General features: G+C 47.8%; 2 protein-coding genes across 7 annotated transcripts in view; both read left to right on the forward strand.

Annotated features, from left to right (window-relative positions):
- CNDP1 (carnosine dipeptidase 1) overlaps positions 1-16,329 on the forward strand; it is a 30,915-nt gene extending 14,586 nt beyond the window's left edge. For both annotated transcript variants that reach the window (XM_007084737.3, XM_015538715.2), the window contains 7 exons: positions 212-412; positions 3,081-3,165; positions 8,810-8,970; positions 10,013-10,177; positions 11,418-11,559; positions 14,707-14,854; positions 15,046-16,329. In XM_007084737.3, coding sequence (XP_007084799.2) covers positions 212-412; positions 3,081-3,165; positions 8,810-8,970; positions 10,013-10,177; positions 11,418-11,559; positions 14,707-14,854; positions 15,046-15,118 — 975 coding nt within the window. In that variant the 3' untranslated portion in view covers positions 15,119-16,329. The remainder of the gene's footprint in view (positions 1-211; positions 413-3,080; positions 3,166-8,809; positions 8,971-10,012; positions 10,178-11,417; positions 11,560-14,706; positions 14,855-15,045) is intronic.
- Positions 16,330-22,358: 6,029 nt separating this feature from the next.
- The window catches only part of ZNF407 (zinc finger protein 407), a 454,006-nt gene continuing 451,310 nt past the window's right edge, over positions 22,359-25,054 (forward strand). For all 5 annotated transcript variants that reach the window (XM_007084736.3, XM_042962729.1, XM_042962731.1 and 2 more), the window contains exon 1: positions 22,359-22,473. The gene's annotated coding sequence lies outside the window, so the exon portion shown is untranslated. The remainder of the gene's footprint in view (positions 22,474-25,054) is intronic.

Consider the following 25,054-nt stretch of genomic DNA (forward strand, 5'->3'; position numbering starts at 1 on the left):
GCTGGGCCTTCCCTTGAATTCTGCTTCCTGGTCTTAGGTCTGACCCCTTTGTTATAAATGGAGCCGTTGGGTATGTGGACAACCCGTACGTTGAATGCGTGTGGTGATGGATTTATGTCACACGCGAACTACTTCTGGATCCGAAAAGATGAATGGGCATGTTGTGCAAGTTTCTGACAGAATGGTTTGTTCTGTTGTTAATCTGATTCAGGATCTCCCCGTGAATATCAAATTCATCATCGAAGGCATGGAAGAAGCCGGTTCTGTTGCCCTGGAGGAACTGGTCAGAAAAGAAAAGGACCGGTTCTTTTCCAGTGTAGACTACATCGTAATTTCAGATAACCTGTGGATCAACCAGGGGAAGCCGGCCCTCACCTACGGCACGAGAGGGAACAGCTACTTCAGGGTGGAGGTATTTGCAAGCTCCAGGAGGGCGAGGGAGGAGTCCGTCCTGGGATCTTGGAGGGAAGAGAGAAAGCTCTTGAGAGAGGAGAGTTCTGACCTGGAGGCTTGGCCGGGTCACAGAGGTCACGGAGGTCTCAGGACGGGGGATTCAGGAAGCCCCCCAAACAGAGTGGCTGTGCTGTGTGCATTTTTCTGGAGAGAGGATACAGGGGTTTGTGACTCACAAAACCAAAAGGTTTAGGAAGCACGGCTGTGGAGTTTGGAGGTAAGAAGAGCAGTGCAGGGGGTAAGGAGACTGCCTGATGGGGCCCAGGCTGCCGAAAGGAGGGGCAGGAGCCCCACGGCAGGGGGAGGAGGGGGGCGCCGCATGGCTGAGGCTGATGGGAATTCTGGCTCACTCCCTGTGCAGCCTTGTGCAGGCTCCTTCACTCGGAGCCTCCATTTCCTTACCTGTAAAGTGGGCCCAGTGATCCCCTCCCAGGCTCGTTGGGATCCCTGAGTAGGTGGTCCAGTTCGGCTTCCTTTAACTTTTCTAGTCATACGATAGCACTTTAGAGCCAGACGGCCCTCCCTGGGAGATCAGTAGGTTTTCAGCCACTTCGTGTGTCCTCGTGCAACAGTGTGCACACTAGCCACACGTGCCCTGTCCACACCCAACGGCTGTGAGCATGAGAGGGTGTAGAGAAGGTGGAAACGTTCACGCGCTCGCAGGCACTTAAAGGGCAGCGTGTGCCTTCTGCTCACCAGATGTGAGGATGCCGAATCCCAGGCCAGACAGCCTGACTTAAACAGCCCCTGCCCTCAAGGAGTTTACTGCCCGGAGACCCAGATGCTTGAAGACATGGGAGGGAGAAGCAGCGAGGTCCTTGAGGAAACCTCTCTCAAAGACTTGGCCTTGAGAAGGCGTGACATGAGAGAACGTCTAGAGGGGCACAGGGTCTGGGCACCTTCAGGAGGCAACCGAAAAGCTCCGAGGGAGCAGGGGGTTTATGAGAGCAAAGGCACGGGGGCGGCGGCGGGGCGGGGGGTCCTGAGCTCTTCTGAGCAGGTGCAGGATGACACTGCCGAGGGAGAACGTGCAGGACATCTGTCCCACTGCGTCTCTGGGTCTCTGCTGAGTAGGAAGTACGTCTGCCTGCCACAGGGTGACTGGGGACTGGGTGGGAGAACGGACCGGATCATGATCAAGTGTCGGGGAGGCTTGGGCAGGGAGAGTCCCCTGCCCTGCAGTTGGGTCATTGTTAGCAGCCGAGCTCAGTAGCCAGGGTAGGAGAAGGCCCAAGTGGGCAGGGCTGACCCAGGGCTGAGGTCATTCCAGGCGGTGTGATGGAGGGACGAGGGAACGGCCAAGAGCACCACTGGCCACAGACAGTTAGAAGTGATGGGCGATGCAGGGCTGAGGGGAGACAGGAGGACAACAGGTGCGGAGATCTTGGCTTGGTCAAGGGAGGCCACGAGCAGGTGCAGGAAGTGACAGGAGAATCGGGGGTGGAGGGAAGGTGGCAAAGACTTTGGAGGTGGGACTCTGCAGGCCCCACAGTGCTTTAGTTAGTGTGACTGCCTCATGAAGTAAAGGTTTGAAGCTTAAGTGACTCAACGGAAGATGCGTCTGGCAGTGCTTTGAAGATGGACCGGAGGAGGGGAAGACCAACCTGGCAGGAGAGATGGGGGGAACGAACCAGAGAGACATTTCAATGCAACTCATTAGGAGCTGGTAGCAGATTGGGTGTGGGGTGCACTGAAGTCAAAGATAACTTTAAGGTGACAGGTTTACAGGACCCGTGTCTGTTCTTCTTTTGGAAATGGGTGAGCTGGTAGGAGGTAGCTGTGGGAGCAGAGGCGCAGCTCCCCTCCACATCTACGGGATTTCAGAAACTGGGAGCACACCAAAGTATTATGCACCAGAAGCAACCAACATTTTGAGGTCAGGTGAGTGGTAGGTGAAAGGCCAGACCTCCAGGGATGGACACTGAAGGGTGTGGAGGTGGTAAATGAAGCACAGAGAGGCGGTTCTTTTTTTATTTTTGTTATGTTTTTAATGGTTATTTTTGACAGAAAGAGAGAGAGAGAGAGAGCACAAGCCAGGGAGGGGAAGAGAGAGGGGGAGACACAGAAGCTGAAGCAGGTGCCAGACTCTGAGCTGTCAGCACGGAAACCGACGCGGGGCTCGAACCCATGAACGGCGAGATGGTGACCTGAGCCAGGGTTGGGTGCTTAACCGACTGAGCCCCCCGGCACCTCCAAGGGAAGGGGTTCTTGAAGTTCTGTGTGTAGAGGGAGTAGGAGCCAGGGACGGAGCTCCAGGGCGGGAGGCAGGGAAGAAGTTACCAATGGAGACACCAGTGGAGTTGTAAGAAAAGGACAAAGAGGAGGTTTCTGGAAGGAGGGCTGAGCAACAGGCAGGGTTGGGCTACAGAGACGTCAGCCCCTTGGGGAAGGGGCTGCTGGCCTCAGACAGAGCCATGTTGGAGGGACAGTTGGGGACTGAAATCAGCTTCAGAGGATGCAGGAAAGAACGGGAAACGAAGACGCGGGAGGTGCCCCACGCACTGTGACCGGGAAGTATCCCCCGGAGTCCTGAGGGACAGCACGTGGGGTGTGTCCGACCACGTGATAGCTGCTGCCAGAGCTACCACAGGGGTAAGTGCCTGTCTTCTCTCCTACCTGCCTTCCAGGTGAAATGCCGAGATCAAGATTTTCATTCAGGAACCTTCGGCGGCATCCTCCATGAGCCAATGGCTGATTTGGTTGCACTTCTTGGTAATGTCTTATTTCATTTCACTTTTTAACCACTGGGGAACCTACTGGAATACAGTTCCGTTTGGTTCAGTGCATCTCTCCTCCCTTGGCTTCCGAGCCAGTTCTGAGTAAGGGTCGAGTAGAAGAAGAACCGTATTCCTAGCTTCCCCCGCTTTGGCTAACTGTTCCTTGGGCTTATTGAGTCCACATTACTTTCGTTCATGGACTGAAGCTCTTCCTCAATTCACCCCCTTTTCTTTTACTGGATATTGTGACACAACTGGCCACGCTCAGGGTCACTAGCGGAGAGACCCTTCTGGAGAAGCATCCAGAGGTGATGCCAAATACATCAGCACCACTTGGCTCCTCTTGTCCAGGTTGCTGTGGCCCCCAGTGGCACAAGGACTCCCGTGGGTCTGCCCGTGGCTGCCTGCCCCTGACCTTGCAGCGTGTCTGGGGTATGGAAGCGGAGGTCATGTGTACGTGTGCGTGTTTCCAGAGAGCCAGAGTGCCCACCCTGATCACCTTGATTCTTCCTGTAGCTCTTGCTTCTGTCGGCCTGCCCAGCATCCGGCTGGATCCCGGGAGTTCAAGGAAGCTTCATATTCAGGGGCCTCACTTGGATGAGCCCCTTTTGCAGGCTTGGCAGGGACTCTGTGCTTTTGTGTTCATAATTGGGTGTTCTTTTAAAAGAAGAGGTTCTCGGGGAAGCATCAGACCCCACAATACTTGGATCTGTCTTCACTTGGCACAAAGGGTACTTCTGTGAAAGCTTTGCAACGTGTCCCTTTTGGGCCAGACATGTCCCAAAAAGCATGTCCGCTATGGGAGTCAGCTAGAAAAAGTCTCTTTTCTTCGTGTGTGGACACAGCGTCACCTCTGGCCCCCTGGCTTGTATCCCCTTGGCCTCGGCAGTCTCGAGAGGGCACCATCAGTCCACCTGCGCCATTAGGGTCTTCAGAACTGTTTTTACTTGTAAAGCTTCTTGCTCATTCATTCCCCAAAGTAAATAATGAAATCTATCCATCGATCATCTGTTATCTAGCTACGCTATCTGTCATTTATCTCCCATCTGTCTGTCCTGTCTGTCTTTTTTTTTTTTTAAGTTTATTTATTTTGAGAGAGAGAGAGGGAGAAAGAGCTCATGAGAGGGGAGGGGCAGATGGGGGGGGTGGGAGAGAGAGAGAGAGAGAGAGAGAGAGAGAGAGAGAGAGAGAATCCCAAGCATGCTCCACACTGTCCACACAGAGCCCAATGTGGAGCTTGAACTGCGAGATCATCACTTGAACCGAAATCAAGAGTCGGACGCTTAACTGATTGAGCCACCCAGGTGCCCCTGTTCTTTCTGTCTCTTTATCTATCATCTATCTATTCCTTTATGACCTTCTACTTTTCCTAAAATATAACTCTTAGACCATATCTCACATGCTTGAAAATATCAGACGGAATACAACAATCCATTCTCTTTTAAAGTTTTTAAATTGTTTCCAGAAGAATTCACATAGCATGCAACTCAGTATTGTGGGGGGGAAAAAGAGTTAATCTTCTGTTTTACCAGAGCTAATTTTCTTTTCCTTAAGAACAGCATCATCAAATCTCTATGGTACATTTCAATCTCCCCCGATCACGATTGCTGCATTGCATCCTCTTAGACTGTATGGTTTCGCCCAGGCATAGAATTCTGTTTAGTCCTACAAATGCATATGGTTCTGTTAAGAACAATCCGATCAGGATCACGAACAGAATGAAAAACACATGGTTTCACTTTCTCTTATTTTTGAGACAAATCAAATAATCCATAATGAAGTGACTCTGGATTGGGTCTTCTATATGGCTTTCATATGCTTTGTAGAAAGACCTGAAGGACATACGGTTGAACTGCAGCACTGATCAGATGACAAGCAGGGATTGTGCTTGCTGACCGCGACAGCGTCTTCGCTCCCGGGCTCTCCCCGAGGGCCGCTGCGCGATAGGATGTCAGGGAGAGCGGGTTCTGTTGGGTTCTTCCCCCTGCAGACTGGCAGGTGCCCTACACGTTAGTCAGGTGCTGCTGTGTGACCTTGTGCAAGTTCCTAATCCCTCTGTCCTCGCTCCTTGTCTGTGTGATCCCGGTAACCATGAGTGCTAATGAGTCATAAACGTGTGTTGAGTGCCAACGGTATGAAAGCCATGGAGTCTCCACCAGGGGGATACAGGGAGCTCCCCCGGGCCCCGGGAACACCGCAAGTTCCTGTTTTCAAAGAGGCTTAGAGTGGGGTGTACATGGGAGGTCGGAGGAGGTGGGGGTGGACATACTCAGTCTGCACAGAGCCCTCTGCTCCTGGGCATTCCTCTGTGGGCATTCCTACTCCCTGCCCTCACCTAAAAGCCACAAAGCAGGGAGGTCACCGGGTCCAGGGCGCTTTTACCAAACGTCAGATTCCAAGGGGCCTCCTGAGGATCAAGGATTACTTGATTTGTTTTCAAAGGCGCCACCCTCCGCCTCCCCTGCGCTTCCAGACTGGGCTCCCGGCCGAGGCCCTCGTGGCTGCAGAAATCACATCCCATTCGAAGGACGGTGATTTCAAGTGGGAAACGAGGAGGGGGTGGGGAGATGAACTCTTGGCAAACGTCCTTTTTCTTGCCGACGCGTTCGGTGTTGGAGGACTGGGCAAAGACGCAGCGAGAACACGCCGTGTGGGGCAGAAGCACGGATGCGCGCGGTGTCTTCCCTCCGGCCGGTCCTGCGGCGCCTGGAGGCCACCGCGTGCTGAGCCTCCCGTGAATCTCCCTGCCGGTGGGTGCGCGGGGCAGGGGTCGGGGGACTCGGGGGGGTGTCGGCCGTGCTCTGTCCCGCCAGCAGCTGGGACGGCTGTCCTGCATCCTGAGAAAACAGGCTCCAAGACTCGAAACCGCACCCGGGCCCCGGCCAAGTGCAGTGAGCGTGAGGCAAGGCCCCTGCTCACGTCACAGCCTGATTTGCCAAGGACCCCTGACTCCCATCCCCACGGTGATGCCTGGCACGGCTGCCTGAAATGACAGGAACAATGTCCCGGTTCAGTGTCCCGTACGGACACTGAGCATCCTGGCTGCTGGCGTGTCTCAGGTCTTCATTGTTTTGACCTTGACGTTTCGAACACCCATCTCTTCTCGCCATCGAGACCGTGCCGGTCACGTCCCACACAACCTGGCTGGCGCCCTGCCTGCTCCTTGCTCCTGCGTGTCCGCTCCCCTTCACAGCTCTTTGCTCGTGGACCCTCACGTGTTTCTTTACCCTGTGTCTTTCCAGCCGCATTACGGACGGGGTCTGTCTTTCGTGCACTTTTGCAGCTCTGTCCTTGCGTTCAAGAGTGTCGGCAGACCTTTAGGGACGTGCCCCGAAGGGAGGACCTGGTGATTCCTGGTGGTGCTTTTAGGTTCGGTTTTGATTTTGGTGAGGGTGCAGAGTGTGGCCTGCAAGCCAGTGATGGCCAGTCCCAATCACTTGGCACCCAGCTTAGTTTTTAACTTCAATTTTATGAATTGGTTTGTATCACGTATTTCACACAGGCTCTGCTGGGCTAAATGCGACGAATCCCATAACGCAGTAGCGTAGGGAGGTGGATAGCGGTCTGCAATACCATCCCCAGGGTGGCTGTGGAAGTTTGGGTGACTTACACAGGGGGCCCGGGGAGGGGCTAAGGAGGATGTGGTCAAAAACCAGAACAGCGAAGACCTCCCTTCTCATTTCGCTGCCTTGATGCCCTCGAAACTTGGGGTCTTGCTTTCGAGGATGGCCTCAGAGTGCTGGGACACCACCCTACCACTGGTCCTGTGGGTTTTGGTAGCCTGTTTGCCTTGGATCCCGTTGTGCCCGCAGACAGCCAGACCACCCGCTGGTCTGCTTGTGCCGGGTCACACTTGCTATTCAGCCTGTGTGGCCACAGATGGCACCATTGCTGACGAAAGCAGGGTCTTAACGTATCCTCAGCGTCCCCAGCACTCCTCTGGTTCTTTGAGCACAGCGGGTGTCCCGTAACTGGGGGGACACACCGGTGCTCACAGAGCCTCCAGCCCCGAGCTTTGTCAAGTGTCAGCTTTAACAGGAAGCCCTCAAGGTACAGTGCGTCACAGTAGCTTTTTGACATTGTCAAGTTACAATCTCATTACGCCTGTGGGGCATATGTTTTGCGAAGTGTCTTCACTTGAATAAGAGTCCCGCGTGGATCGAAGAGAAATTTCGATGTCCCGCTTACATTTTTCACCATCTCCACTAGTCTACTTGCTGCTTTGAGAAGTATTTTTTCAAGGTAGTGAGCAGTGTTTTACTAAATCTACTTCCTCTGTAGATATTCATTGATGATTCTCCCCCCCCTTCCTATGAATCCCCAAACTCTTTCAGAAATAAAGACTGGTATATCTGCCTATTCACTATGAACGCATTTGTAGTCATCATGTATGCCTCATAGACCTGATCTCAAGGATTTTATACTTTTGATTGAAGATGAGTACTTATTATATTATGGTTCTTACGGGGGGGGGGGGGGAAGCTGAGAATGATGATTTTGGTTCCTCAGGAATGCTGTATAGACATACCCATACATAGTTAAGTTTTTATTTTATTTTATTTTTTATTTTTTTTCAATATATGAAATTTATTGTCAAATTGGTTTCCATACAACACCCAGTGCTCATCCCAAAAGGTGCCCTCCTCAATACCCATCGCCCACCCTCCCCTCCCTCCCACCCCCCATCAACCCTCAGTTTGTTCTCAGTTTTTAACAGTCTCCTATGCTTTGGCTCTCTCCCACTCTAACCTCTTTTTTTTTTTTTTCCTTCCCCTCCCCCATGGGTTTCTGTTAAGTTTCTCAGGATCCACATAAGAGTGAAACCATATGGTATCTGTCTTTCTCTGTATGGCTTATTTCACTTAGCATCACACTCTCCAGTTCCATCCACGTTGCTACAAAAGGCCATATTTCATTCTTTCTCATTGCCATGTAGTATTCCATTGTGTATATAAACCACAATTTCTTTATCCATTCATCAGTTGATGGACATTTAGGCTCTTTCCATAATTTGGCTATTGTTGAGAGTGCCGCTATAAACATTGGGGTACAAGTGCCCCTATGCATCAGTACTCCTGTATCCCTTGGGTCAATTCCTAGCAGTGCTATTGCTGGGTCATAGGGTAGGTCTATTTTTAATTTTTTGAGGAACCTCCACACTGGTTTCCAGAGCGGCTGCACCAATTTGCATTCCCACCAACAGTGCAAGAGGGTTCCCGTTTCTCCACATCCTCTCCAGCATCTCATAGTTAAGTTTTTAAATGACGAACATGTATTACTTTTTAACTCAGCATAGATGAACATTTAAAAAACGAACCTTGTTTTTGATACAGAAGGTACAATTGAGGACCAGTGTCATGCAGCTAAGTCCTACCCAGTTACATGTACACAGACCCCTGTATTTCCATCCCTGCACTGATGAGGTAGACATTAAAATGGGTCTGGCTCAGGCTGAGTCTGCCTGGAGACCAGCTCTGTCCTTTGGAGACGTGAGTGCTGCTAGCGGCTCTGCCCGGGGGGACCAGGGCCCGTCACAAGGCCCGCTGCGGCCACAGGAGTCACCCGGGCCCCCGCGCCCGGGCCGGAACCTCGGTGCACTCGTAAGCCCTCCCTGGCTTGGTTTCCCGTGTCCCTTGCAGGCAGCCTGGTGGACTCATCTGGTCATATTCTGATCCCTGGAATCTATGACCAAGTGGCTCCTCTTACGGAAGAAGAGAGAAAAATGTACAAAGCCATTGATCTGGACCTGGAGGAATACCGGCATAGCAGCCACGTTAAGAAATTTCTGTTTGACACCAAGGTATGCTCACAAGTTGATGGCTGATCTGAAAGAGGAATGACAGTAATAAATCATATTTTCCCAATTCCTGATTTACTGTGTTCTGCTCATCCACACATCTCAGAACTGAAAGCAGATGTTAATTCTGAGGCAGATTTTCACTTTCGTGGCCACTTACTTCCCTAAGGTCTAGATCAACCAGAAGTCTGTGTGGGGCCTGCCCAGCACTGGCCTCGGGCATGTAACCTTGGGGCAGCCGCCCATCTCACAGACATGCTTTTCCAAATCAGTTTATTAGACCCAATGCGTTCAGCTGTCTGCGCTGTCTGCTTAAAGATTGAGAAGAGTCTGATCATTCCCGTTCCAAGACCCCCAGTTGTTCATTTAAATAGACAAAATCAAGAGCCCTGGGGGCTAATCTGTGAGTTACTACATTGCCGCCTCAGTGTAAGTAAACCAGAGCCCAAAGCTTTCATTTCTGGCAAATTTGGATGGTTTCTTTCGCCTTCTCCTTCTTATTCTTTTTAAAACCTTTGCTGCTCTGGTGTGTGGTGGCTGGGGGACCTGCCAGGAGAAGGGGAACCCTGTTGAACAGATGTGACAGAGTTTGTTACCGTGAAGTATATCTCTTCCCTCAGACCAGCTCCGCCTTGGTCACAGCAGCAAAGAAAACTGGCTCAACCATACGCAGAGTTCTTTGAAGCCTTCTGAAAAAAGAAAATGCTTTCACTACACAACTTATCATCGTGATGATTGGGGGTAGAAATTCATAATCAAGCCCCAAATTCTGAAAGGGCCCCTTTGCCATCTATTAACTTGAGTGCGCGAGCGACGAGGGGCCCTCCTCGGTGGAGCGGCTCGGTCAGCCAGAGGCAGCAGAGTGTCTCAGGTCTGGAGGGGAAATCCCACTTGTCTGGCTAGTCCAGACACATCTGAGGAAGGTGATAATTAGCTTGTCACAAACAGTGCTAGAGATGCACAGAAATCGGCGATACAAGCGATACAATTGAACAGTTTTACTTGAGCTTCTTTAATTTAGTAAAATGATTTTATTTTAATTCAGGAGGAAATTCTAATGCACCTATGGAGGTACCCATCGCTGTCAATCCACGGGATTGAGGGTGCATTTGATGAGCCTGGAGCTAAAACCGTCATCCCTGGCCGAGTTATCGGAAAATTTTCAATCCGTCTGGTCCCTCACATGAATACGTCTGTGGTGGAAAAACAGGTGACAGATGTGCATTGGCCCATTTCTGAGGGCCGCCTCCCACGGCTTAGTGGGCTATTCAGTTGTTGGCACTGACGTATCATTTTTTCCCAACATAAAAGTGATTGTAACACACGTCAAGAAACCAATATAATTTTTGTTTGGTGAAATCTCTTTCTGTAATTGTATGCAATTACAGTAGTCAGACAAATAACCGTTTGGGGTTGGAGTGATGGGAAATATTTTTACATTAAACAGTTGACATAAAGGCAAGATTGGTTTACACACAGATGGAAAAGCTGATTGCCTACGGCCGGATGGAGCCGGAAATGCTCAAGCCTGTAGTTAGTTTGCCCGTTGGTGTCTGAAATCAGTACTCTGAAAGCAGCCGTTTTAATGAAAATGTTATCTGGAAGGAGTTACATGTCCAAATTATCAACCTATCATCAGTTTACCTCTAGTTCAACAGAAAGTAGGCTCTGGATAAATGGGCTCCAAGAATACCTCTTCCCAACTCTCTCTCATTGACCTCTTTTATTGTCTTCTTAGCACTAATTACATCCCAAAATACCCACCTTCCCAGTCTCTGTCCCTGTTTTTTCCCCTCCTTCCTTCTCTTTTTGGACGTATTGTTTCTCTTTCTCAGGAGATACGAATCCCCAGGAGGGCAGGCCTGTCTTCCTCTTGCTCACAGCTGTGTTCCCAGCACCTAGGACAGTTCCTGCCACATGACAGGCAGTCAATAGATGTTTGTTGAAGGAATGAATGGGAGGGATATTTCAGAGTATAGTTTTTCTTGGGAGAATTTCCATTGTGGCAACTGGAATGGAGCCCAGAGGACAGAGAAGGACTCTGATCAAATGCTCTTTTACAGCTTAGCTCAGAATTGCCCCCACTTTCCAGAAATTTCCAAATGCATAATGTTCCCACAATAGTCACTAAGGTACTGACAAGTTAAAAAGGAGGGATATTCAAATTGAGAAGTTGTATTGTTTCCTAATTAACAAAATTCATAATAACCAGGCGTCAGAAGTCTGACACTGTGGTCAGGATGGGTGGGCAGAGGGCTGAGGACTGCAGGGTCCTGAGACAAGTGTTTCTGTAATCACTGAAGCTCTCTGTCCCTGAGGCCCCTCTGCAAGAATGAAGGCAAAATCACAGCACTGGAATTTGTCAGGCTGGGATGAAAAATTGCTATATAGTCACTGCGTGTGAGAATACCTTGACATGTTCTCTTACAAATGAAAATGTTCCTTTTCAGGTGAAGCAGCATCTTGAACATATATTCTCCAAAAGAAATAGTTCCAACCAGATGACTGTTTCTATGACACTGGGACTACAGCCGTGGATGGCAAATATTAAAGATAATCAGTATCTTGCGGCCAAAAGAGCCATCAAAACAGGTTAGACTTGCGATATCTCGAGTTGCCAGTTTACCATGGGACCAGGTGTGGTGCCTGGTGGGGCAGTGGAGAAGGCAGCACATTCCAAATTTCAGGCCGGCCCTCCTTTCCACCAAGGCCATGTCACTGAGCGCCATCTATGCACAGGGCTCTTCATACACACTGTCCCACCGCCCCTACCAACAGCCTCCCCTGGTTCATCAAGTCTGGAGGACATTAAGGAATTTGCTGAAGGGCACTGAGCTGGAAGTGACAAGGCCAGGATTAGAGTTTATGTCTGGAAGCCTGAATTTGGGGCAAAATGGTGGACTTGAGAGCCTCTGATACTTACGGAAGTGATGGCCAACATATAAAAATGTCCTTTAAAGGGCACAGCTGAATTTGCGTGAAAGTAAAGGAACTCTGGGGTTAAAAATGAGGAAGGAGCTAAAATTTAATGGAGGGAGCAAGCTTACAATGGGCCACCCTGTGGGGATTTTCTTTTCTTCATCTTCTTTTTTTAAATTAAATTAATGAATTAATTTATTTAGAGAGACCATGAGCAGGGGAGGGGCAGAGAGAGAGGGAGAGACAGAATCCCAAGCGGGCTCTGTGGTGTCAAGGCAGAGCCCAACATGGGGCTCTAGCTCACGAACTGTGAGATCATAACCTGTGCTGAAACCAAGAGTCGAATGCTTAACTGACTGAGCCCCCCAGGCTCCCCAGGATTCGCTCTTCTTGGTCGCAGGGAGGGGTGGGTTTTCATGGCCTTAGGCCAGCACGAGGTGGAGAACAGGGAACGAGACCCACTACATGAAGGTCGGGCCTTTCCCAAGAGCCAGGCTCACCCTGGAGGGGTCTAACTGAGGGCCCATCCTCACGATATTTGGGTCTTCAAATTCCACTCTCTGTGAGGTCCATAGATGCAAACGGCTCCAAGGCCACGTGGGATTTCCACAGAGGTGCTTCCTGGGGAGGAGATCATTGTACAAAGTTACCAAACACATAAACTCAGTTCCACCTATCTGACTCTAAAACCAGTGGTCTTTTTTTATTGCCACTCTGCCTGTCCAAGGGTAGAGAAGGCGGCAGAGCTGTACTTGGGATTTTCTCGCTGGTCCCTATTTTGATGGCACATACTTCAAGTCCTGGGCCGGATCGTGTGGTTGGTGAGCACGGGACACGTGCCTGGGCCCTGGCTGCCTGGGTGGGGAGAAGGAATACCTAGTCTCTTTGGCTTCTGACGCTGCCCACAACTGCAAAGTAGGGGAATCTCTGAAAAGCAGGGGGATTTTCAGAGTCTCCCCAAAAGCCAAGTGGGAAAACACTGACACGTGTTTGTATGGACCTGTGGGCGTTATATCCTGGGTGAGGCCTCAGGCCAGGCCCCACAGTAGTCAGAGCTGAGCTGGGCTCCGAGGTTCAGACCACCCGGGAACAGTGACACTTTACCAGGGTTATCCGTACCAAGGACAGGGACATTAAAAATTAGAGGACAGGGGGCGCCTGAGTGGCTCAGTTGGTGAAGGATCCGACTCTTGATTTCACCTCAGGTCGTGATCTCACGACTGTGAGTTTGAGCCCTGCGTCCTATTCCACACTGGATGTGGAGCCTGCTTGGGATCCTCTTTTCGCTCTCCCTCTCTCTCGAAATAAATAAATAAAATTAAGGTCCATTCCGCTTTCACCACTGTTTATTTAAAAAATACAGTAAAAATAAAACCATAAAAATTACAGGGCAGGTCTGAGGACAGTCTGAGACTTAGAGCCATAGTTGTCTACGCAATCATTCCTGCTGCTCCGGCTGTCGCAGGGTGTTACCACCAAACTGTAGAAACCAGGAAGAGAGAAAGAAGAGTCAGGAAGGTAAGTGCCCTGCGAGCTGAGGACAGATGTGGGATTGAAATGTCCAGGTCAGCAGTAAAGACCTGAAATACTCTCGCAGGAACGCATGAGGCACCTTTTGGTTTATTTGTGTGTACAGCCAGTTCTTCACTTGGACTCACATTCACACCTCGCTCTGTGGCTAAAGAACATGTGGCATGTTATCTTTTGTGTCTTTATTTTGCATCTCCCCTCCATCACTGGCACCTTGTGCCCTAGCCTCGAAGGTGTCAACTCATGTCTCTAGACCCTAGGATATCCATGAAAACTATTCCATGGGCTACCTTGACAGCTGAGCACAAAAACAACAACATTCAGGTGACAGTTGAATACAGCTATTTATTTATATATTGCTTATAAAACCAAAGAAGTCCCGCTTTCCAAATATTTAATTCATGAAGCAACCATAAAAGTAGGTACATTGTTTTGCAATACTCTTGCCAGAAATGCGTGACCTCTTCCAATCATGAGAAAATATCAGACAAACCCAGATGAGGTTACAAAACAACTGATCAGTACTCTTCAAGAGGGTCAAGGTCATGAAAGAGAAGGGAAGACTGAGAAAGTGTCACAGACCAGAGGAGAGTTAAGAAGCAGTTAGGATTCTGGATTGGATCCTGGAATAGAAAAAGGGAAAGATTGGTGAAATTCAAATAGGTCTGAATTGAGTGAATAATATTATCCCAATATTAATTTCTTATTCTTTATAACTTACTGATATAAGATGTTAACTGATATAAGATGTTAACATTACAGAAAGCAAAGTGAGGAACATATGGGAACTCTGTACTATTTTTGCAACTTTTCTATAAAATTTACAATTCAAAATAAAAATTTTATTTAAAAAGTTTTTTTTTAAACATTTATTCATTTTTGAGGGGGTGGGCAGAGAGAGAGAGAGGGGACAGAAGGTCAGAAGCAGGCTCTGAGCTGACAGCAGAGAGCCCGATGTGGGGCTTGAACTCACAAACTGTGAGATCATGACCTGAGCTGAAGTTGGACGCTCAGCAGACTGAGCCACCCAGGTGCCCCATAAGGTTTTTTTTTTTTTTTTCCCAAGTAGGTAATTGTAAAGAAGGCAACCATGGTTTTCTTCTTGCTTCTAGTGACTATTTTAGAATATAAACTGCATGATATCAAGAAGCTTACTTAACCCAGGCACCAAATTTAGTGGTTAAATACAAAAGAAAAAGAAAAAAGAGAAAGCAAACACTGCATTTGAGAAGATCGCTAGGGGTAGTGTTGTCATTCTTTTATTCGAATGCCTTCTTTCCTGTGTTTCAGTATTTGGAACAGAGCCAGACATGACCCGGGATGGCTCAACCATACCGATTGCCAGAATATTCCAGGATATCATCCAAAAGAGTGTGATGATGCTCCCGCTGGGTGCTGTTGATGATGGGGAACACTCTCAGAATGAGAAAATCAACAGGTTAGCGGATTCCTCGGAGGGGCCAGTCCTTCACCACACAAACCCCAAGTCTCCACATGGTAACCCTCTGACGTGCTACATACTGGCGATTGAATTTCCATCACCAAACCTTCCTATTTACATTGTAGGCTACTTTGCCCTGTCATTTGCATGGAAATAACAGTGTTTCTCTTTGTTTCTTCTTTTGTTAGGTGGAACTACATAGAAGGATCCAAGTTATTTGCTGCCTTTTTCCTAGAGATGGCTAAGCTTCGTTTGCAATGACAGGAACCTTCCAGCTTAGAGCTGACCTACTGACAGACACCCTCTCCTGCAGCCCTGCATAGGAGTAGACTCTAAATATCCAGAGAATTTCCATCCAGGAAACAATGTCTTCCCTCCCATTTAAAATATCTCCCGACATTTGGGCCAGTAATAAAACCTTTTAAAGGCACAGATATTGGAAATGGTGTACCGTCCCAGTGGCACACCTTTCTGAAGTCACAGCTACCTGCAACATCTCCCTAAGTCCAGCTGTAGGAGCCCCGGGAAGAGACTCACTCTTTCCTTGGAGCACAAGGACTGTTCTTCCACTAGACTCTCCCTGGCACTTTGATGGGCCTGATCACTCCAGCGTGCTTTTAGGTTCTGGCGGTGCTCAGGACATACTCATTCCATGTTTCTATCACCCTTTCCTTTACCACACATTCCTTTTGTTAGTAAAACTGTTGGTCCCACCACTGGCTACCATGATTTCCCTGTGGGTTCATTTCTAGAGGAGTAACTAAAGTGTGATGCCCTCTTAACCTTTTGCTTCTCCTTCGTTTATTTTGCCTTGCTTCTTGGAAAGTTCTGAAACAGGAATGGTCAGTAGTTGTATCCTTATGCCATTTGGGATTCCCTTTGTGAAGATGAGTACTTCTTCTATTTCAAGGCTCTTTACCTTTTCTAGGATTCATGCCAACCAACCACCTCTCCTGCACCCTCTTCTTTCTTCCTACCCCATCCCCCCAGACATCCGTGCACACGTAAAGTCACCACAGGAGAATCAATCCCGATAGAATTTCCCTCCCCCCGCTGGAATTTTACTCAGTGACTACATCTAAATTGCTCAAAGCTTTTAATAGCATCGGTTTTAGATAGAGAATGAATCTAATCAGCCCTGACATCAGTAACACATTCTAAATTTAAAGCCATCAGCTAATGCTGCATTTAGTAATCATTTTAGTTAACCGTCTTGTTTGCCTTGATTGCATTTGATGGTGTAAACAAACAAACAAAAAGAATGTAATTTTTCTACAGTTGAGTGTATATAAACAAATCAATTCAATCTTTATAAATTCATTACTTAAATGACATTAATGGAGAAGAATTTAAGAGTTTATTAAGAATGTTTCTCCTAGGATTCCAAATAAAATCAAAGCATAATACATTTAATCTCTTTGTGGGTTTTTGAAATATCAGTTTTAAAAGTTGCAGCATCATATCTAAAAGGGCTGCACCATAGGCCAATGATTCAGCTTCTCGTCATAGAAATGGGACACCACACGAGGTGTCAGCTTCATGGGGGCATCTATATGAATGATCTGCTTTTCTTCTGATGGTAGCGAACATCGATTCCTATTTGTTGAGTATGGACAGGTGTTTGATACACTTTATTGTTAAGCTTGGTTCATGCTTGCCAGATTATGTTGAATCATGTGACGTTTTGGATTTTGCAGGGCCTACCTGATGTATTTGGCAGAGTTCCTAAGAACTAATTGCAAGAGGTTTAGGACACCAATTTATATTATTAAAAGGGTATTCATATTAGTCAATGAACAAAAGCTGGCTGTAAAGTAAATTCAAGCACTTCTGAGCAATGTAACATCACTCAGAGTATTGGCCTGGAAACCTGTGTGAGTGTGCATTGCATGGTGCGAGAGCCTTGTCGGTGACACGTTTTCTGCACTTGCAGCTGGAGGGGGGCAGTGGGTCAAGGGCACAACAAGGGACTTGAGGTGGGCCTCTTCTCCCTCCACATGCTCACTCCACTACATCCTTTTGTCAGTCTCTGTTAGCCCGATGCCTGGGACTCCCAGCACAGCTCTACTCAGCCACCTTTTCTGAGAACTGGGCCCCTGATCTTCCTGCAGATTTCGTATCTGAAACTTGACTCATCCAAAACGGAAACTCTTGCCCATCCTCCCAAACCTGTTTCACCTCTAGTGTTCCCCGACCTGGTACACGGATTTGGAATCCTAAATCTTCTTTGACACTTCTATTTCAGATCCAATTCAATATCAAAACCAGGTGACTCCATTATTCAAAAGCCACCACTTCCTTCCATTTCCACTGTCACATCCAATGGCCTGAAAGCCAAATCCTGTGTAGCTTGCTTATGGCAGAAGCCCTCACCCAATCTCTCTGCCTAAATGGCAGTCCTCTTCCACGTATGTGTCACACTGCAGTGTGCATGACCCGGTGGAGTGCACTGCACACAGAAAATGCTCAGTATTGCTTGCTGAAATCTCCCTCTTAATTGTGCAGTTGCATTTTTGGAGTGTCTTCTGGTAGGTCTGCTGTCTCCTGCATGGACTTCTATCTTTATCCTCTTCCTCTCATGTTCCTCCTAGTTGGAATTGTCTTGGGAGCAGCCAGTACTGGGGAAAAGTACATACAACAAGTCACGCTGAGGTGCCAGTGACTGATGATGGCTCACATGTATACCGCTGGGCAGTACTTGTGTCTTCACAAGGATCATGCCTTAATTCAGAGGCCACAAAACAGCAACCTGTGGCTCAAGACTCCATTCACTCTGTTTCATGTGGCCTTTGCAGTGTCCTAAGTATTTCTGAATTGGATGCCAGCATTGCAAAATCAATAGACTGATTCGCACAAATTTCTCTTGAGCAACTACAAGATTGGGCAACACTGATCTGTTCCCACAGGCTGATGAGCCAGTTGAGCTGAGAAGTTGTGCTAAGCACAGTGCCTGGCCCATAATTTGTGCTCAACAAATTTCTTGGAAGTGGAAAAAGAAGGAGGTTCACAAAAGAAGATAATGCTATTCAATTTGGTTTCTCACTTACTTTCACTTTGTAACATCCACTTTATATTTTCTGGAGCTTGTAACACTCAAGAAAGCTCATCTTCCTCTTAACTACGTTGTAAAGAACTTTCCTCTATAGGAAGCAAGCTCTGGGAGGCAGAGGCTGGGTTGGGTATATTCTATATTTTGCTCAGCCATCCAAAGGCTCAAACAATTGATGAAGTACAAAGAGAAATACAGGAGATTTTCTGAAGCAAAGTGATGTATTCTTTCTTTTCCAGCATGATGTGGAAGAGGACAGATGGTAGGTGTAATGACTATAATTTCTTAACAGTTATGATAAATAAATAAATGCTTCTGAGCTTTTTTAGCTTGAGTAGATTGAAGAGAAAAAAGTTTTCATCACATGGAAAAATTTTATTTAAAAACATTATGCTGTATAATTTCTTATCCAGAATGAAAAAAGATGTCAGAAAAATTATGCCTTCGACTATGATAGAAAATGTGAAGTTTGAAATCATCTCACCTCCCACATTGAAATTCACCAAAACAGCATTCAAAGAGAACGTAGATTTAAAATTCTAGTGTGGGTGGTTAAGTGTTCATAGCACATTCTTACTGTTATTGTAGGTAGGCATTTAAAAGTAATGGAAGTACGTGTTAATTTAAAGGAAATTAGCACTTTAAATGTCACTGTTAAATTCATCTTCAAAAATGATTAGTCACCAAAAATGACCAATGCTTTCTTTCAAATTTTGAATAATTAGAATCGAATAAACGAGGCCATCTAAACTTTATTTAAAACTCACTTGAGGAACCAGAAGGCAGAGCCCAGGGTTACCACATTAGGACACAGTAAGAGGAGGGAGGTTCTGGAAGGAAGAGTCACATAAGGAAAAGCACCAAATTCTGCATACTCTGCCTAAATTGCCAGATGACCTCTGAACTAAGCCTGTGTGAGGCAGATTAAAGCATCCCAGCTGAGGCTGAGGGAACTGAATTAGATTTCAGTTGCCACCACAACAAGGGAGACAAAGTATGGAGTATGAATACAGTCAGAATAACTAACTGCCTATTAAAACTCTATCAACCACAAACAACCTCTTCAGAGGAAAGTAACTAAATTCAGAATAGCTACATTAGTTAAATGTCTAGGATACAACTCAAAATTACTAGACATTTAAGAAACAGGAAAACATGACCCCTAATGAAGAAAAAAGAAAATTAATGATGCTTAATCCCCAAATCATTTATATATTGGAATTAGCAGACAAAATGTCAAAGCAGATATTACAGCTTTGCTCAAAGACATAAAAGAAAATATGCTTTTAATAAGTAAACAAATAGGAAATCTCATCAGAGAAATAGAAATGGTGAGACAATTGAATAGAAATTTGAACTAAAAGATGCAATATCTGAAATAAAATCATTAGCAGTTTTAACAGATGATTTGAGATAACAGAAGGGAACATAGAACACAGATCAATAGAAATTATTTAATCTGAAGAACTGAGAGAAAAAAAAGAATGAAAACAAAACAAAAAAGGACAAAGCCTCAGTGAATTGTATATAATGTCGACGTGTATATATATTTGATTGGAGTTCAGGAGAAAAAGAGAATGGGGAACAAAAATATTTGGAGAAATAATGCCCCCCAATTTTCCAAACATGGTAAACTTACAGATGTTAAAGGCTCAGAAAACACCAAGCTGGTTAAGTGTGAAGAAAAATCAGGGCTAGGCACATCATAATCAAACTGCTAAAAGCCAAAAATTAAGAGAAAAATTTGAAAGTAGCCAGAGAAAAATGACAAATTACATATACGGAAACATAAAAGTTCTGAATGATCTCTGCTCCATCAAACAAATGGAGGCCAAAAGATATGGAAAGATATCTTTAATAAACATCTCTTGTGGGCAGCACATGGGGCGAAGATATTCTTTTTTATCCATTCTGGCAATTCATCTGTAACCTTTTGCAAATCCCTTAAATTATTTTAATGCAGGAGGACAATAAAAAATAGGTGCAAAAATATGAATAAGGTCTGGTTATTTTTTTTAATGTTTATTTTATTTTTGAGAGAGATACTCACTTCTAAATGAATGGGGGAGGGGCAGAGAGAAAGGGAGACACAGGATCCGAAGCGGGACCAGGCTCTGAGCTGTCAGCACAGAGCCTGACACGGGACCCACAACCTCAGATCATGACCTGAGCCGAAGTTGGCTGCTTAACCAACTGAGCCACCCAGGCGCCCCAAGGTCTGATTATTAGAGAAGAGCATTGTATCAGCCCTAATTTCTTGATTTTGATAATTGTATTGCTATCTCAGAGACTACCCATGTTCTTAGGACATGTACACTGACATGTAGGGTTAAAAGGGCATCTTGTTCGCAATGTATTTTCAAATGGTTCTGAACAAACTATGCATAAACCCATGAAGCAAATATGGTAAAATGCTGATAATTACAGAATCTGGTTGGAGGAGACATGGGAATTTTTTTGTACTTCTAACTCTGAAAACCAGACATTATAAAGCAAAAAGAAATGAGGTCAGAAATTAAATGTTCTCCAAATTCTAGTTGAGTGTGAATGATAAGCTTGTAGGAAGGAAATAAAATCCATTATTCTTGCTTTTTTTTTTTTTTTTTTTTTAAATTAGGGAAAACACACACATCATCAAAAATTTCCACGAGGAAAATGAGGTCCAACTGACTTCAAGGTCACATTATGACGTAAAAGTCCGGTTTCAGCAACATAATGGATGAAACTGAAGATGAACTCAGATTTTATTTCAATGCTCAAGGGTGAAAGATAACACGTTAACTATATCTCCCAGGTAAGAAAGGTAGCAAGACCAATCACCCAAAGACCCAAAAGGATGCCTAATCCACATGGAGAACTGCACTACTGCTACCATTCAGAGACCTGTGACCATGTCATACAAGACTAACACTGTCAAAACAGATATTTAGAAGGTTATATTAACAAGTACTACATTTTCAAGTAAATTCTAAGTAATTTTCACGTGAACTCTTTGGAGGCAGAATCTAGCTTTTTACTTATCTTTTACCAGTAATATTTTCATTGTTTTCACCTGTAAATGTTGGTTAATGGCACAAACGTAACATTGACAGGCTAGCCACCTGTTCTAATTGTTTTCCATGTATTTCTCTGGAACTTTTAATGCACTATTACTAAACTGAGTCGGTATGGTAGGCTGGAAAAGGCTGACTGGAGTTCAAAGCTGAATCCCACCTTTACTAGCTGCCAGATCTTGGAATGGTTATTCGACTATTTCAACCTGCATTATCCTACCTGCTGTGAAACCAGACGTGAGAACTCACATGGATTCCAATGGGAATTTGACCAGATACCACCGATGAAAATTATTCTAAACAAATACGAAAAGTTGTCATCACCTGAATAGTTGCATTTTTCAAAAAATAATTGCGTGGACTTGACCTTGAGAGATGATTTGTTTTAGAAAGCCTTAGCACTATTACCGTAAGGCAATAATTTTAAAATCCCGTTTGCTTAAAATTATCTTTATAAACACAAACCGATTATTTCAGATTTTCCTAGCCAACCTGACCCCAGACGGGGTGTCTGTCACTGAACTTTTCAAGCTGTGGTTTTCCTTGCTAGACTTTGGGTTTCCAAAGAAAAGGTTGTGAAGTGTAGGTCCGGGTAGGCTCCTGCCTCAGGCCCTGCCGTTAACATTTACGAAATCAGCCCGTACGGGGACGTTTTAGACACCGAGCTTTTACAGCCAAACCGGCGAACCACCACCTGCGGCTTCCCTGCCTCTCTGCTAGGGTCAGGATTCGGCTCGAGGCTTCCCAGGGCCTTGACTCCGAGGGTCCCTTGCTGGAATCACCCGAGTGGGTCTCCTCGCACTCTGGAGCTGCGCAGGCGCCTGCCATAGCACAAAACCCTCGCCCTTTCGGATGAGGGCTCAGAGGCGCCGGGCGCCCGCCGCCCGGTCCAGGCCGGGGATAGCCAGCCGCTGGTCGCCGGCCGGCGCAGGCCTCTGCGGTCCCCGCAAGGCCCAGGCCGCGTCCTTCTCCCGCGCCGCCCTCAGGGCACTTCATGGCCTTCGGGCGCCGGGGCGGAGTGGGGAGTAAGGGGGTAGGGAGGAGCCAGGACCGCCAGGGAGGCGCCCGCTCCGGGACCCTTTGGAAATCCCAAGGGGTGGGGGCCCTCCTGCTCGGACAGCGCCAGCTTTCCAGCCTGACACGCATCTCCCCTGGTTTAGATTGACTCCGTGGGCCTTCCGTCTTCCTCTCTGGGGGAAGGGCGGGACTTCCGGCCTCATTTCTCAGTGGCTTCCGGTAAGAGCTGATGGACGGAAAACAAGGCGGCACAGGGGGTCTGCGGGCCACTCGGGGCAGAAACAGGGAACCCGATGTGGGTTTCACTAAACCAGTTCCGAGATTCTGTTTTTTGGACGTGGTGTCCGGCGCTCGGCCCACGACGGAGTCGACCCGGGAACCGCCGGAAGTCGCTCAAAGGAGAGACAGGAAGTCCCTCCTCTTCCTCCCAGAGGGAAGACGGTGAGCCGGAGGAGTCAGTCAGAGGGGCGAGCAGGAGCGATCCCGTCGGCAAACAGGTAAGTTATTCTCTGGCCGGGGCGGGGGGTTTGGAGGCGGGGACCGTCCAGCGTCAGCGCGGGGCCTGGGGGCGGTGGCTTGAGGGCCCGGGCCCGGGCGGCCGGGCGCCGGGAGCCCCGCCAGAGCCCTTCGCTCTTCCTCCTCCCCCCTCCCCCCGCCTCCGCCCCTCCCCGCTCGCCGGTCCCTCCCGACGCCGCCCAGCCTCGCCCGGCACACGCCCGCTGCCCGCGGCCCGGCCGCCGCCCGGCCTCCGCTCCCGCCCTCCCCCGCTCGCTGCGCGGCAGCCTGCGGCCGGGCTCGCGCGGCCAGCGGGGCCCCGGCTTCCCCGCGGGGCTGGCTGGCAGCAGCCTTGCACGCAGCGAGCGGGGCGTTCCTTACCGCCCGGCTCTCTCCGGGTGAAACAGCTGCCCCGGCGCGGAGCTGCGGAGGTGTGGGTCTCTAGTCCCGGCCGTGGTTTCCTCCGCCGCCCGCCCACCGCCGTCACCCCCCAGAGGCACTGATGCGCCGCTGCCACCCGCGCCTCCTTCCGTTAAGGACGCTGGTGCGGTCGGCGGCCCCTGACGCTGGCGACCGAGTGCTGAGCGACTGCAGGTGGAGGGTCCAGGCCCCCCAGGTTCAGCCGCTCTCGGCACCGGGGCGGGGGGCGGGGGGACCCGGGGCTGCGGCGCACCAATGTCTGCAGCAGTGGCTTTTGCCCCGGTAGATTCCCACCTCTTAGGCAGAGAGCACGTCCTGAGTGCGCTTGCCCGCTTTCTGGAGATTAGTCTGGTGGAGGTGGGTCCTGGAGCTGCTGACCCCTGTCGGTTGTGTTGAGTTTGAGTAGCCCTTTTACTTCTTGGGGGAGTTCAGGAACGCGAAGGGCATCTTGGCAAGGTTGGCATCCATTGACACACGTGTAGGATTTCTTTATTTTATAGATAATCATAACCCTAATGGTGACTGAGTTACAACCTTACGGCCAGTGCTGGTGGAATTAGTTACAGCATGCACCTGTTTTGCGGTGAAGGGTGAGTCCAGTTGGAACACCCGTAAAGGGAAGAGCACTAATACGTATTGATGAGAACATCATTAGGAGAGCTCATTTGATGTATACTCTGTAAACTTCGCTCAGCACCGCAGTCTTCTAGAGTAGCGATTGTTATTCCCTTTGTTAACTACCAGTTAAAAGCCAGATTAAATAATGTGACCAAAGTTAACGTCAGAATTCAAACCTCGGGTGTTTGGTAGTCATTCTTTCTCAAGTTTGTCACACTCGAGATTAGGAACTCCCGTTGGCTCTCCAGTAGTTGATGTCTTCTCGCACATTTGGTAAGGCAAGTGTGATTATTGCTGAAAACAGTTGCTACTGGTGTCTTTTTTAAAAACCTTATTTTGGCATAATTTCAGATGTACAGAAAAGCCATAAGACCGGACAGAGAGTGCCACTGGTATTCAGTAAAGTGGCTCCCCCTCAGCCAATACGGGTTCCTGCTTTTTTCCAGACACTGCTCTAGGTGCTGGAGTTATAATACACTGCCTGGGAGGGTTTCAGTGTCTGGTTGGGGAGACAACAGAAACAAATACAGTGCCTTTTGCCAAGTGCTAACATGGAGATACGGGAGCATAGAGCAAATGGTCTGAGTCTACCTGCCTGCCAGGGAGGGGTCAGAGCTTGCAGCCTACAGTGAGTTAGGTCTCGAGGATTAGTGGGTATTCACTGGCTCCATGGGACATTTGTCCCAACATTGTCTCTAATAGGTTTGTGTTGTTAGGGGAGAATTCTCTCACCTTCATAAAACAGAGTCTCTTCCTCCTCTGTCCCATATTTCAAAGAAGAGGTTGGTATCATGGGGGTCACAGGTATCACAGTTGTGAGAAGAATCCCACTTCATAAATCCATGAGTAGGATAAGAAATTAAACTGTGTTTCTTATGCAGCAGTGAAAATGTCTAGACCTATAAATTTTAAAATTCTTTGTTTTCAAACTTATTAAATACTTTTTGTCTGATCACAAGTGTTCTTTTTAAAATTTTTTTTTTTTATTTTTATTTTTGAGAGGGAGCACAAGTGGGAGTGGGGCAGAGAGAGAGACACACATACACACACAGAGTCTGCTGGCTCTAGGCTCCAAGCTGTCAGCAGAGAGCCCCCTGTGGGGCTCAAAGCAGCAAAACTACGAGATCATGACCTGAGCCAAAGTTGGACGCTTAACCGACAGCCACCCAGGTGCCCCAGATCCCACATGTTCTTTACGCACAGACAGGGACACAGTTGCTCTGAACTATAACCTGGTGCGTGAGATCCCACGCCAGACATTTGCGTGAGTGTCATAGCTTGGCTGCTGTAACAAAATATGATAGCCTGGGGGACTGAAGCCACAGACTTTTACGCCTCGCAGCTCTACCCAGGATCGTGGTGCTGGTTCCTGATGAGGACTCTTCTTGGCTTACAGAAGGCAACTTTCTTGGTGTGTTCTCACATGGCAGAGAGCGAGAGAACTCTAGTCTCTCTTCTTTCCTTTTTTTTTTTAAACAGATTTTCTTTTTTAAAGTTTATTTATTTTGAGAGAGCGCGCATGCCCAAGCAGGGGAGGGGCAGAGA

The sequence above is a fragment of the Panthera tigris genome, chromosome D3 (assembly GCF_018350195.1).
Source record: "Panthera tigris isolate Pti1 chromosome D3, P.tigris_Pti1_mat1.1, whole genome shotgun sequence".
In the NCBI taxonomy this organism is placed as follows: domain Eukaryota; kingdom Metazoa; phylum Chordata; class Mammalia; order Carnivora; family Felidae; genus Panthera; species Panthera tigris.